The sequence below is a fragment of the Capsicum annuum genome, chromosome 1 (genome assembly GCF_002878395.1).
Source record: "Capsicum annuum cultivar UCD-10X-F1 chromosome 1, UCD10Xv1.1, whole genome shotgun sequence".
In the NCBI taxonomy this organism is placed as follows: domain Eukaryota; kingdom Viridiplantae; phylum Streptophyta; class Magnoliopsida; order Solanales; family Solanaceae; genus Capsicum; species Capsicum annuum.
This window is the reverse complement of record NC_061111.1, coordinates 143,534,598-143,549,759: the sequence shown is the minus strand read 5'-3', so window position 1 is coordinate 143,549,759 and position 15,162 is coordinate 143,534,598. Positions and strand designations below refer to the sequence as shown.

General features: G+C 27.5%; 1 protein-coding gene across 1 annotated transcript; it reads right to left on the bottom strand.

Annotated features, from left to right (window-relative positions):
* Positions 1 to 9,881: 9,881 nt before the first annotated feature.
* On the bottom strand, positions 9,882 to 12,601 carry LOC107838726 (homeobox-leucine zipper protein HOX11). The gene is made up of 4 exons (XM_016681902.2): positions 12,124 to 12,601; positions 11,209 to 11,561; positions 10,960 to 11,039; positions 9,882 to 10,608 (listed from the first exon to the last, which is right to left on the bottom strand). Exons 1-4 carry the CDS (start codon positions 12,449 to 12,451, stop codon positions 10,191 to 10,193), a joined length of 1,179 nt encoding a protein of 392 aa, XP_016537388.1. The 5' UTR covers positions 12,452 to 12,601; the 3' UTR covers positions 9,882 to 10,190.
* Positions 12,602 to 15,162: the final 2,561 nt, after the last annotated feature.

Here is a 15,162-nt window from a genome sequence, read left to right as displayed (position 1 = left end):
TTTCAGATCATTTTGAAGTGGAAGATTCATATACATAGATTATTCAGTCATTGCAACAATATATATATATATACACACAAAGAGAGAGAGAGAGAGAGAGAAATGTATGTATATTCCATGTATTTATCATCTATAAAACACAACATAAAATATATATGCTAAATGAAACAATCCAAGAAGAAACAGAGAAAAATGAAAAGATAAAGGACAGAAAAATTACAAATTGCTTTAGCCAAAAGTTCATTTTCAAAGCCAAGTTGATGATGATATGCTGGAGCTTTAGCGAATGACTAAATATATGGGTGGAAAAACTTATATAAATAAATTTTAATTACAATTGGAAAGTGAAAGAAATACATAGTCTCCAATAAAGAAGGCAATTACAGTGGGAGGTGAAAAGTTGATGAATTGAATAAATGATTTTTCAATTATAAAAACTAAAATAAATAGATAAAAAATGATAAAAAAAAAAAAGAGAAAAAGGATAAATAGAAATTGTGCCTTTAGAAAAATGTCACATCATCAATTTCTAATCCTCCTTTGTATATTTCTATATAATAGAAGCACTTGTTTCGATCAGTGCTTCATCAATTACTATATTACCCCTAATTATTTCGTAATTTATTATATTACCCCTAATTAATTATTATAATTCATTTATATATTAAAATTAATAATATTCTTTATTGTATTACCCCTAATTAATTATTATAAGTAATTTATATATTAGAATTAATAATATTTAATTTAAAAATAATATTATTTAATGGTCATTTTACTATATCATCCCCAATTAATTATTATAAGTCATTTATGTATTAAAAAATAAATAATATTTAATTAAAAAATAGATGATATGTCTGCCTATATTACCCCTAATTTCTCTGTGATTTATTATATTATCCCTAATTAATTATTATAAGTCATTTATATATTAGAATTAATTAATTATTATAAGTCATTTATATATTAAAATTAATAATATTTAATAAAAAAATATATTTATAACGTTTGTTTCAGCTGCTTTAATCGTGATTTTACCATATCATCCCTAATTAATTATTATAAGTCATTTATGTATTAAAAATTAATAATATTTAATTAAAAATAGATGAGATGTCTGCCTATATTACCTCTAATTGCTCCGTAATTTATTATATCACCCCTAATTAATTATTATAAGTCATTTATATATTAGAATTAATAATATTTAATTAAAAAAATAGATATTTATGACGTTTGTTTCAGCTGCTTTAACCATGATTTTAGTATATCAACCCTGATTAATTATTATAAGTCATTTATGTGTTAAAAATTAATAATGTTTAATTAAAAAATAAGTTGTTTCATCATTTACTATATTATCCCTAATTGCTCCGTGATTTACTTTATTACCCCTAATTAATTATTATAAGTCATTTATATATTAGTATTATTAATAATTTTTTATTATATTACCCCTAATTAATTATTATAAGTCATTTCTATATTAGAATCAATATTATTTAATTAAAAAATAGATATTTATGATGTTTGTTTCAGCTGCTTTAACCGTGAATTTACTATATCATCCCTAATTAATTATTATAAGTCATTTATGTATTAAAAAATAATAATATTTAATTAAAAAATAGATGACATGTCTTCCTATATTATCCCTAATTTCTCTGTGATTTACTATATTACCCTAAATTAATTATTATAAGTCATTTATATATTAGAATTAATAATTTTATTTACTACATTACCCCCAATTAATTAATTATAAGCCATTTATATATTAGAATTAATAATATTTAATTAAAAATAGATATTTATGACGTTTGTTTCATCCGTTTTAACCGTGATTTTACTATATCATCCCTAATTAATCATTATAAGTCATTTATGTATTAAAAATTAATAATATTTAATTAAAAAAATAAATGACATGTCTGTTGTAGCTGCTTCAACCATAATTTTGCTAAATATCGCTTATAATTAATTATTATGAGTCATTTTAGTGTTAAAAATTTAATCATATTTTTAAAAAATAGACATAAAATGATAAATTAACTCTTGATGTATTAAATTAAGTTGACCTCCTTCAACCGTGATTTTACTGTATCACCTCTAATTAATTATTATAAGTCATTTATGTATTAAAAAATTTATAATATTTAATTAAAACATTGGTTTCGACATGGATGCTTCAAGAGTTGCGTCGTGATTTTACTATATCACCCCTCATTAATTATTATAAGTCATTTATGTATTAGAAAATTAATAGTATTTAATTAAAACAAGAAAAATATGTGTTTATGACATGTTTGTTGCAGTTGCTTCAACCATAATCATCTTTGAGAAGATGATCCAAGAGTTTGTTGTTAATTGAAGTATTTTTTGTTCCAGTTTTTATATGAAATAATCCTATGAATATTAGTTCTACATCTTTTCTATATTCTGTAACAGGTCTCAATCGTATCATCAAATAATTAAAATAACCCGACTATACAACACATCACACTTTTTTATCATGTGAAAAAAAACTATCTTATAAAACTTCACTTTTAGCGAGTACCGTCAAATAGCTATTATTTAAAAAATTATCGTTTTAAATCAATGTACATTTATGTTTGCATCTCATTAATATAGAATATTAATGCTAAAAAATATCTATAGTGTTGGGACATGCTAACACAGGAAATTCACCTCTAGTATATAGAGATTAGAATGTTTGGTAGCATGTCCATTTAAGGTTAGTAGGTAGCTTAATTTATTTGATACATTATTAAAGGGTCAGTTTGATTTCTATTGTTTTAACATTTAACTGATCAAAATATTTATATTTTCTCTAGGAATATAAATTTCTTTAAAAAATAAAAATAAATAAATTTCACGTGTAGCATTTCATATTTTACATTGATTATGTTCTCACTCACTCCTTCCCACCCAAAGGATAATATCAAATCTTGAATCTGATATTAGTCAAATCAAATCAATTTGATTTTAATCATCGCTGGACTTACAAGAAAGTTTTAATAATACTAATTAGTCACGAGGCAACTGAATATGACTTTGACTTTAAAAAAAAAATTAGAAAATTATCCAATCATAAAATATATATTAAGAATATAGGATAACCTCAAATTTTAATTTCCAGGGAAGTCAAAGAGAACTTGATCTTTGGGTATCCTCGCACTTAACTATTTACCCTTTTACAATAATTACCGGTTAATGTCTTTAAATGATCTAGCTTATAAAATTAGTACATACACAATATACAGGTTGTGCATATTTACACTAAATATGTATATACTATACATTTAATATACACACTTATAAATACAATACACATATTTATTTTATACAATCAATGCATATAAATATAATGTACATATTTATTATATATAATGAATGTATATGTTGTGTATACTTCAATCCCATATTTTTTGTAAATTGTAAATTAATTGGCTTAACTATATATATCGGAAAATATTCCTATTCATTTTAGGGCAAAATTTACCATTTTTAATATTCGGACCAATTAGGTATGATGAAAATATAAAATATTTTGAAAAAATAACATAAACATATACCTTTACTTAACATATTTATACAAATCTCCATCCTTACAAAGTAACTACAAAAGTTCCAACTAATTATATGTCTTTATTGGATGTATCGGCGAGCTAATTATATATCTTGACAGACCCAAAATAAAATAAAAAAATATCGGCTGTTAATTATATATCTTTATAAGGAAGAAAAAAAAATCTTCGTTAGATGTATTATATATCTCGACAGACCCAAAATTAAAATTTTCAGTAATTATGCACAACGTCAAAATTTTCTGTAGCTAAGCTCCAAACAGTCTGAATTTACGTTGTTTGCCCAAATATTTTTCACAAAAAAAGTGGCCCCTAAGAAATGCTTTTAACTAAAAGAGGACAATGAAATCAACCCTTAGATATTATTGTTTTATCTTAATGGAGTACTACCCTAAAAAGTTCATCACAACATTATCCGACCAAATGCTAATTTTATAAAATACTTTTTATTTATTTTACTAAATAATTGAAAACTTTGATAATTAATTTTGATGTGTTAAAATAAAGTAAAATAACCATCTTTTTGAGGATGTTGATCATCTACTGTAATATAATGTGCAATGTATATGTCACACTTTAAATCTTTTCAATTGATGGAACCTAAGGTTTATCTAAAACTCAAGGCTGCTATTGCTTTCATGCATTTTCTACCAAAAAGGTGGATGATAAGATGATATAAAGTTTATCATCAATATTAAAAAATAACTTTGTATATATTATGCTACTTTAAGTATAGCTTTTGCTAGTATTTTTCTTTTTTCTTTTTTTTTTCTCCTATGATGTGGGCAAAAATTTGTCGTATGTAAGTAACATTGAAATATTTTTCTCTGCTTAAAGCATTTTTCTTACTAATTCATTGAAAACAACCGCTCTTCATTAATATATTATTCTCCACCTAATTAAGTGTCAAATATTTCAAAGTTAATGCAGACAAATCCACTTTTTAAGCGTCCTTGGTATGACTATATATATAAGAAATCAATTCTACTATTTTTCTTTATGGTACTCGGGAAATTTGCAGAATCACAATCGTTATTTTTGGAGCGTACTTGGTAAATCCGTTCTTGTATAATAACTCGCAAAACATGCAAGATTAAGAAGACATCGGTAGAAAGAATTGATTGCTAGTCCCAGGGGCGTATCTAGGATTTGTAGATTGTGGGTGCTCACTTCCTTTAAGGATCAAAAAATGTGTTGTAAACAGGACTCGAACCCACGCCACTAAAGACATCAAGGTATTTAAATTCCACACCAAAGTCAAAGCACATAACAATCACTTTTGTTTATGAGTGTTTAACAATACATTATAACTGATTTTACTGCATTTTTTATATAAATATATAAAAGAAATTATCGAATTTGATGGCTGGTCAAGCACCCGATACGGCAATGTGGGTTCACCCCTAACTAGTCCTCTTATAAAATATAGCACCTATTATACCAACTCAACCAGTATTACGACTAAAAGAAAAATTTACGCTATTGACATGGTCCATATTTAAAATTTTCAAGTAACCTTTACATTGATCGACAAGGTAAATTAGACACCTAAACTCAATGGAGTCTTACTAGGAAATCTCCTATACCAAATTGAAAAAGAATATTTTTAAAAAAATTAGGTAAGAAAAGGATAACTATGACCAAGTTCTAATGGACCCAATTAAATCTTTTGAATATTACTAAAAGTTAGTAATGGAAAAGAAACTGCAGAAAGATTTTCCTTGATTTGATTAATAATAATCCTTGTCATTATTGTTGTCTCCTTATAAGCTAGGTAAGAAAAGGACTACTCAATAAAGGAACAAAAGTTAAATTCACAATAATTAATAAATAAAAATTCAAAAGGAATGTGTAAGTGTATCTATTGGTTTGAAGATAGATAGACAAAACAAAGGTAGCACAAATCATTGGATGACATATATAATAATAGGGGTTGAACTTTCTATTTGGTGATTAGGTCATGTCCTTGTTCCTTTTTGGCCACATATTATTATTCACAATTATATGTGTTAATTAATTAAAGGGGTTAATTTGTGGGGTTAGATAAGAGGGCCATGGTCGGTCACTTATTTTATTAATCATGAAACTTGATTTTGTCATCTCACACAATTTTTTAATTTGTTTTTCTGTGTTTTAATTCTACAAACAGATAATGTAAGAAATATTTTGTATTATTAGGTTTTTTAAAATAATATATGACATTGATGTTTTGCTGTGTTGGGGATTAGGTTATGTGTATTATTTGTCTACATTAACTTGTTCTCTTAATTGGTGCAACAACAAAGATGGTGATTTAATGATTAATTTGAAGTAACCATTGCCAATGCCATGTGGAAGAAGTTCTTTCATTAACAGCTTGTTTGGATGATTATTACCTACTTTATTTATATATTCTCTATTGTATGATTCGTTCAAATACAAATTTTGTTTTAATCGTTATTTAAATTTTACTGTATCGTATCATTAAATCAAAGATTATATAATGAAAAAAGCATAATTTTGTATAAGGACGATTTAGTATGATCATATTGTTACGTTATCTCTTTTTTCTCTTATTTTATTTTTACTTGTTTTAATACTTCTATTTTATCTTAATTATCTTATGTTTCTTACAGTAACTTTATGTTGTACGCTATTTTTTTGAGTTAATTTTGTTGGTTCAGCTGCAAAATCTATATTTTTCAACAAGAAGTTCAAATGCAATTTCAAAAACAACTTTAAAAACAATCAAGAAGTTCAAATGCAATTTCAAAAATAACTTTAAAAACAACCAAGAAGTTCAAACTATTTTCGGAAAAATAGCAAATTAAATACTTAAAAAGGGATGAAAATAGAAAGATTCAGGACCACTGAATGCACGGTGTTTCCATAAGGAAATTATTCTCCTCAAATATCTAAGATTGTGGAATATATCCATCCAAGATAAAATGAATCACATCAATAAAATAGAAGTACCTCAAATTCTGTCGATCTTTGAACTCACTCAACGATTTGTAAATCACACTAGAGTTTTTAAGAAGAAGAAGAGTTTTTACTTAAAAATTTCGTACTAATACCTGAGGAAAAATTAGGTATTTATAGCCAAAAGATATTGCTTTTGAAAAGAAACAATGGTTTGTGAAAAATTGTAACTTTTTGAAATGTCAGGCTCACCTGCAGCCGCAGATGGAGACCTGCGTTCGCAAGTCATATATTTACCCAAAATCCCTCATTTGACAAATTTAATTTCAATCAGACAACGACAACAAGACGCATGATTTGTCGTTTTCTTGCCTCACTATCCACGGAAAGGAATGCTTCTTAATTTAAGCACAACAATGTCCGTTCTCCCATCTATGTGGGAGAAACACTTTTCTTTAAAGTGAACTCACATTTTTATTTTTCTTCCTTCTATTTTTTATTTACTTTCATCAGTTAGAACTCAATAAATTTATCATACGGATAGTTCAGAGCTCATAAAGTCATTTTTCTTTGTTTACAACCTACGTCATTCAACTATTGACACTTCATTCACAAAGTCACCCAATCATTTAATTTGATTAACATGAAATTTATATTTTAAGCTAATTTTTACATAATAAAATACTACCCACTTTAACCATTTTATTGATCCACTTTAATCATATTGTAATACTAACACGTAACAACCATTCGAACAGAGTGTAAATAGCTAGCACAATTATCTTTTCATTTCTAATTAAGAGGCCAACATAGATGGCACCATCTCAAAATTTATTCACATTTTTGGTAGTTAAACACGTTGGTTAGTTGATTGTCCACTACGGTACGTACAATGCACTTTTCTTGCTTAATTAATTAATAAGTTTTTGTTTTGATTTTGATTTTGATTTTGATTTTGATTCTCCTCATACATCACGTCTCAACCATTCAAATATAATTAGTTAAAATGTTAGATATCATCCTACCCTATTGTAATTGTATTTTGAATATGGTGTACATACGTACATAAATTAAAATAAAATTAAGAGTGAAGACAGCTGGGGTACTTAAATGTGGCAAAAGGAAAATGAAAGTGACAAGTCTATATTACAGAATGCACAAGGAGCAGCATAATTATGACGTTGACCATACATAATGATAAGGAAGAGAACAATAAGGATATAATTGCAAAATATACATAGTAAAAGACAATATCATTCATTCTTCTCTCTTTCTTCCTTCATTCTTAACACCAACTTCAATTACCCTCCTTCACTTTGGTTAAGTAAGAGAAAAAAATGGCATACACCCTTTACTTATCATATTTATATAAATCTCATCCCTATAAAATAATTATAAAAATCTCAACTGATTATATATTAGATGTACCGGAATCGACAGACCCAAAAATGACAAAAATATATCGAGAGCTACTTATGTATCTTTATAAAGAAAAAATTGTATGTTCAGTAAATGTATTATGTATCTCGACGGATCCAAAATTTAAAAAAATTTATCGGGAGATAATTATATATCTCTACAGATCCAAAGTCGAGATTTTCTGTAATCAAGCAAAATGACAGAATTTTCGATAATTAAATTTTAAACTATTGAAATTTATATTGTTTGTCCTAAATAAAATGTACGCACACTTTTTTTTTATTTTATGATGATAAAGAGGTTATTTCTAAACATTTCTCGACTCAACGTATAATGTACTCTTATAATAATGTATTAGTAAAGGTGTCATCTCTAATAATGATTGCCGAATATTAGTTATCTGAATTTCATAATTCATGTTAATTGGCAATCTCTTGATAAGACCAAAATGAAAACGTACGAAAAAATTATGAATTATGCCTAATATACATACAGAAGCGCATATATTGAATTTAATTACTTAGTGTAAATTATTCTCGTGTTATTGAGAGAAAAAAGTTTTTACGAGAAAAGAAAATCAAGTGACTTGTCAGCATTATTTATTGAGCAACAAGTCAAACAAAAATATTAAATAAACTTATTTATTTTCAAAGCAAATTACTAGTAATACTACTACTTTATTTATCCCCTAAATTGGGGGCAGGACCACCAATTTCATTTATATTTGAAAACCCCTTGAAAAATGAGTAATAATTTAATAAAAGGGACAAAAGTGAAGCAATCATATTTTATAAGAGGGTGATGTGCCAATCAATCATTAAAGGGCGCAGCGAAATACATTTTTTGAATTTAAATTAATAATTTCGATACAAAACGAATTTATTTCATATTGAATTTTATTCATGAAATTTTTTATATAGGAGTATTAAATAAACTTGAAATAGAAATAAAAAGAATAAAGGTCACGTGGCGATGGAGAAGGTAGAAATGATTGTATAAATGAAAATATAATGAAGAGTGTACTTGGCTCGTGTGTACTCATAATTGGGTGGTCATAAAGGGTACCTAACTTTAGCAGACACTTTGATAAATATTGCCATCTTTGTCCCCCTCTTTTTTTCTTTTTCTTTTTCTTCCCACACGCGGCCCTCATAATAATAATAATAATAATGAATTTGAATGTGAAGGAAATCATTAAAAATGGGGCACCAACAGACATATGATAAATCTCCCATGCCAAATCCAATATATATGGAGAGTATTAAAGCATGCTTTGAACCACCAGACATATATATATATGCCCTTCATCATTCACCCATCAACACTACCCCCCATTTTCCTAATTTAATGCAAACCTATATTTATTCACTCGTGTTCCTTCTCAATTTATGTGATATTGCTGCTTGATCATATATAAAAATTTTGAAGTTATAACAATACGAAATTTGGGAAGGGTTGAATTATAGGAATCTGTTGTATGGAACTTAATTTTATATTTTTGTAATGTAAGACACTATTTTATCAAATGATACAAAAACTAAATAAAACTACTTTTCAGTTATAAAAATTACTTTTTTTCTTCGAACATAGTGGTCTCGTAATTAATTTGAGGGAGACAAACAAAAGACGATGGAGGGGGTAAACACTTGACGGTGTTTTGACTTTTGACTGAATTTATATGTCCAAGAAAAGTTCTAATTTACACAAATAAATGTAAGCAATTTTAATGTTTACATGTAAAGTACAACGAAATTTGAACGTATATTCAGTTTATTTTAAACTGAGTAATAGTGAATTAAGGATAAAATCAAGTAGACTGGAAAGATAAAATGCATCAAATAAAAAATGATACTTCGTCGCAATTGCAATCTAAGGAGATTATAAATAAAATTATTCATTAATATTATCTTTTAAGCAATGTTATGTGTAATAATTTAAACCACTTCAAAAGAAAGCTCATGGAACTCAATATTTTCAAGAACAAGATATAAATTATATAAGTGAAACATAAGTCATGTAGACAAAAAATAAGGGGAAATTCTTCTAAACCTAGTACAACTACAAACATTTTTCTCATACCTTTTCCTTTTCTTTTTGGTTCACATGTAAGTGAACCAAAACAGTCTCAATATGTTGAGACAAAAAAAAAAAACCATCAATAATCCCAAAAGGACACAAAACAAGTAAAACCCCTACTAAGATCTCCGAGGTAGAAAAAAACCAAAGCCAATGATCAGTATATTTACATCAGAGAAATTAAAATTCACTTTTTTTTTTCAATCAAGAGGCTGCTGATTGATGGGAATGACTTGGATTATTATTAGTAGTAGTTGTAGTAAATGGGAAAAATCTTGGTCTGGAATTAAGAAATGGAATTGCTTTAGGAATATTGTCATTAGTAGCTGTGGTGGTAGTAGTGGTACTAGGGGCTTTGGTAGTGGTGGTGGTAGTGGTGGTTCCGGTGGCTATGATGGGAGGAGCTGCGGCAGCTGGGGCGGAGGTGGTGGTGGAAGCCACCCTCTCACAAGAAGGACACATAGTTAAGGTGGTGGCAGGAAGTTGCATGTAAAATGGATTAGAAGTTTTCAAAGCTCTCAATTCTTGAAGTTCTTTGTGTAGTCTTCTGTTTTCTTCAGTCAGTGTCTCACAGCATCTTTTTAAGTACTCACAATCCACTTCTGTTTGCTTAAGCTTAGTCCTGCAAGCAATTGAATTAAAGATAAATAATCTAAACAGAATTAAATTCGAGAAAATGATATGACTAGAAATCAATTTTTTGCATTAATTGTGTAGCTTGCATAGATACAAAGACAAGTGCTCTCACAGTATTCAAGAATATTGAAAGGAGCTGCTGCAAAACTGTAAGTACCCCAAGTGAGGAAATAAGACCAAACCAGACCATTTATTAAATTCTCATCTGTCACAAACAAATGTTTTCTTTGTTGCCTTCAATTCTCTTATATAGTTTTAAATTGCATTTTGTGTTAAGTAATTTTAAGAAGGAAATTAATTCATAGCTGGCAATTTAAAATAATTTTATTGAACCAACCTTGCTCTTCTATTCTGAAACCAAACTTCAACTTGTCTTTGCCTTAGATTTAGCTGTTTAGCAAGTGCCAGCTTTTGCTTCTGTACCATACAATAAACAAAATAAAAACAACAATATATCAGAAAAACATACTTTTAAAAAATTATTTATCAAAAACTGTTCTTTTCTTGTTTTTCAACCTAGAAACTCCCAAAAAAAAAAAAAAAAACTCAATCATAATTTATATTTATTTTTTTTATTTGTACTTACTGGATTAAGAGTATGGTGTTCTTTGAAACTTTCTTCGAGATGAGCTGATTGTTCTTTGGATAACCTAAGCTTTTTCCGAGTATTAACACCATTTTCATCTTCATCACTTGCTCTTGACGATGCTCTTTCCGGGTCGCCGCCGTCGTTCCCGCCGGCGGAATCGGAGCTCCGTTTATTTCCGACGCCGATAATATTCACACAGTTTTTGAATAGCCCAAATTCCATACGAAACGACGACGCTACACTGTTAGGCGATGTAACTTCTTCCATACCCACCGCCGGCAGCCGGTTCACGTCGAATCCCCTCGCCGCCGGTAACCCGCCGTTCCCGGAAGAACCATTTTCAGAACTCCCTACAAAGATATAATCACAAATAAATTTAACATCAAATCTAAACTACCTTATTTTAATAGAAAAATACTAATAGAATTTAGAAAAAATTCTTGGAAAAGGGAAGTAATTGTTGGATGGAGACTTTTATTGACTGAACTCAAAATTTTCACACGAACAACAGTGATTATATACGTCAAAATTTTCTATAATAAATTAATAATCATTTATATTTATATTTGGAAGAAAATAATCGTTAAAAATTTTAAAAATATAAACTTCAACAAAAAAAACTTTAAAAGATGAAACCACAAATATATAGTATTTCATGTATACAAGGTTAAAAAAAAACATGTTCATCAATTTTCTTATAAAAAATGGAAAACGGTCCAAACTCGATCTTAGAGTACAACAAATTCAACTTAACATAATATGCTGCATGTGTATATGTTTTTTGGTATACGTATAAAAAGAAACATGTTGATAAAATCTTATATTATTATTACTGATATATGTATAAATTATCATTATAAAAATGATTCCTCGCCTTATAATCTATATTAAAAAAATGAAAGTAGAAATTACCATTATCAGAGGACCAATGGAGCGATTTAAGAGGAGGAGCAGGAGTAGGAACAGGAACAAGAGGAAGAAGATCAAGCTGAACTGGTACTGTACCATTATTTGTCCCTTCTTCAGATGTATTTTCTTCTTCATTTTCTTCATCTTGTTGGAGTATTTTACCACTTGATGATGAGTTAATTCCTAAAGCCATGCAAAAACCTAAACCCTTTTTCTTCTCATGATCATCACAAACATTTTTCTTTGACAAGAAAGATGTTGTTGTTGTTGTTGTTGTTGTTGTAGTAGTAGCAACAGTGTTAGCATCTCCTAAGGTTAATCCAAGCTCCATACTTTCATGTGATGGGGGAAAAAAGAACACAAAAAGATTTTTGGATTTGGAGTATACAAAGAGTAGAGAAAGAGAGAGAGAGGAATGGAAAAATAGAAAAAAAAGGAGATTTTGAATAGAAAGCACAAGAAGGAGTCTTTATAGAGATTCTATCCAATTTGTGAATTGTTTAATTATTTTAAATGCTAAGAGAGAGATATGATGTTTAGGAGTTGTTGGGTGGGGTATCCTTTTGAACGAAAGAGTAAACCCCTCCCTTTTACTCTTTTTTTTTTTTCCAAGATTAATTTGGAGCAGTATTATTATATTTTCCACTTTTTGGTATTTTGACACTTTTGTCTTGATGGGCAAATATATGTTAATGTCTAGTCAAAAAGAGAAACTAGCAGTACCAATAATTAAACCAACACTACGTTGGTTTGTTTCTCATGTTTTATTCTTTTTTTTTCCTAGGTCGTTTAGTTAATAGGATGAGGTGAATATCTAAGATCAAAATTAAGATTAAATTTATATTATATTTAATTAAATTATAAATTAATTCTATATCTTTAAAGAAAGAAATTATAATTTTAATTTTGAATATCTTATTTAATTTGATATTATTTTATACACCTTTCAATTAAAATAAAACAATTAAAATATTATAATTTTAAAATAACATAATTCGTGAATTAAACAACCTCCTAGAATTTCGTTAGCCGCCAGCTAGGGTTGTGGTAGAAAAAAATACATAATATCCTTTAGTATTGATTACAAATTTTGGATTGAAAATTATTTTCCTTTTTTTTTTAAAAAAAAAAAGAGGAATTAATAGGAATAATTTTTTCTTTTTCAAGCGTCTGCCAATCTTTTTCTAGTAATTAAAATAACAAAAAGAAAATAAAGGGACTGTACATGTTTTGAAATGTCAGAAACACGACATACCTTAGCCATGCTGGTTATCAAATCTTATGTTCCTGATGATGAATCGCACTATTGAATCATTAGTGTAACCAATTATTTATATTAATAGAGGAGATCATTCGAATTTTTTATATAATTTATATAATTAAAATTATTTTTTATGTATAAATATTCTTATAATGATCGAATGTTAAACTCTTTTTAATTTTTTCATATATTTACTTCATAATTTAATTTCTAAGATAAAAATTTCGACTCCAACACAAATATATTATACACCAGCATATGTCCATGGGTAGGGGTGGATCTACGGGGGTTCACAGGTGGCATGACACCCGTAAACTTTGATTGAAAAACTCTGTGTATATATATATATTGAATAAAATTGGTATGTTATTTAAGTGTCACTTGGTGCAATAGTTGAGGAAGTAGTGTCATTGACAAACACACTAATATTTCATGTAGTATACCAGAGTTCAAGTCCAGACGTCAACAATATTTTGTTACTTTTTGTTCGTTATTCTATTTTTTATAAAAAAATTTCCTCTTAACTTAATCTTTGTTCCCTTTTTTGGGTAATCTTTCTTTAAGAATTTTTCACTTAAGTGTAGAACATAATTGAAGATTCTTTCTTCCTTCAAATTTATAGTTAACCTCTCCTCGTAAATCATAATAATGATGATTGGCTTGATGTTATAATTTTTTAACAATAGAATTGGAAATATCCATTGAATATTGGCAACTATTTTGTACTTTCACGCTGATTGATAAGTTGAATTTAACTCTTATTTACACAATTTATAGTACTAACAATAACAACGACAACAAACTCAGTGTATTTCCACATAGTGGGGTCTGAGGAGGGTAAAATGTATGCAGTCCATACACTATCTCTGGAGAAATAGAAAAGTTGTTTTCGATAGTATTTATAACAATAATCACATTTTTATTATTTGATATATTTATCTATACAAATTGAAAAGATAAATAATCAAATCGAAATTTAAAGTCTATAAAATCGATAAAATATTCGTCTTATTTGAGACAGTGTAAATAGCAAAACATAAAATAAAAAATTAACTGATTTTCAACCGAATTAGTAAAAATTAGATTCTTTAATAATGTTTCAATAAAATTTTTCTTCAAAAATCTCTTACTAAGAAGCTAAATTTCAATGGAACGCCCATAAAAATTATTCTTTTTAAATAATAATTTTAACATTAAAAATGATATGACATCCGTAGCCTCAAAATTCTAGATTGGCTATCCACAGGAAAGATGAACTTGTTGCTGAAGTTGGTCTATAACATATAAATTATTTATAGTTACTAGCACTATATATGGGACCATATTGTTTATTTGCATTGACTTGTTTGAGAATATGTTTGAACCGACAATCTCAGGTTGACAACACACGTGAAAGCCCTCTATTCATGTTAATAGCACTATTATTATTATTTGCTCCGTTTAAAAAATAATGATCAGCTTTTCTTTTAAATTTATTTACAAAAAGAATGATTTATTTTTTTTTTACAATACTTTATTTTTAACTTTTCACATGATATGTTCAGGATCACAAAATTAAAGTACATTTTGATATATTTAACACAACTTTAATTTAAGACCATAAGATTTAAAAGTCTTTTTTATTAATATTTTAAAATTTATGTCAAGTTAAAATAAATTTTTTTTTTTAAACGGAGGGAGTACTTATTTTGTTTAGAATATATTTGTGTTTTTTTTTTTTGAAATGGGGAGGGGGGTTGTATAAGTCAAGGAAAGGACCTTCTATGAAAGATTTAGGGGGA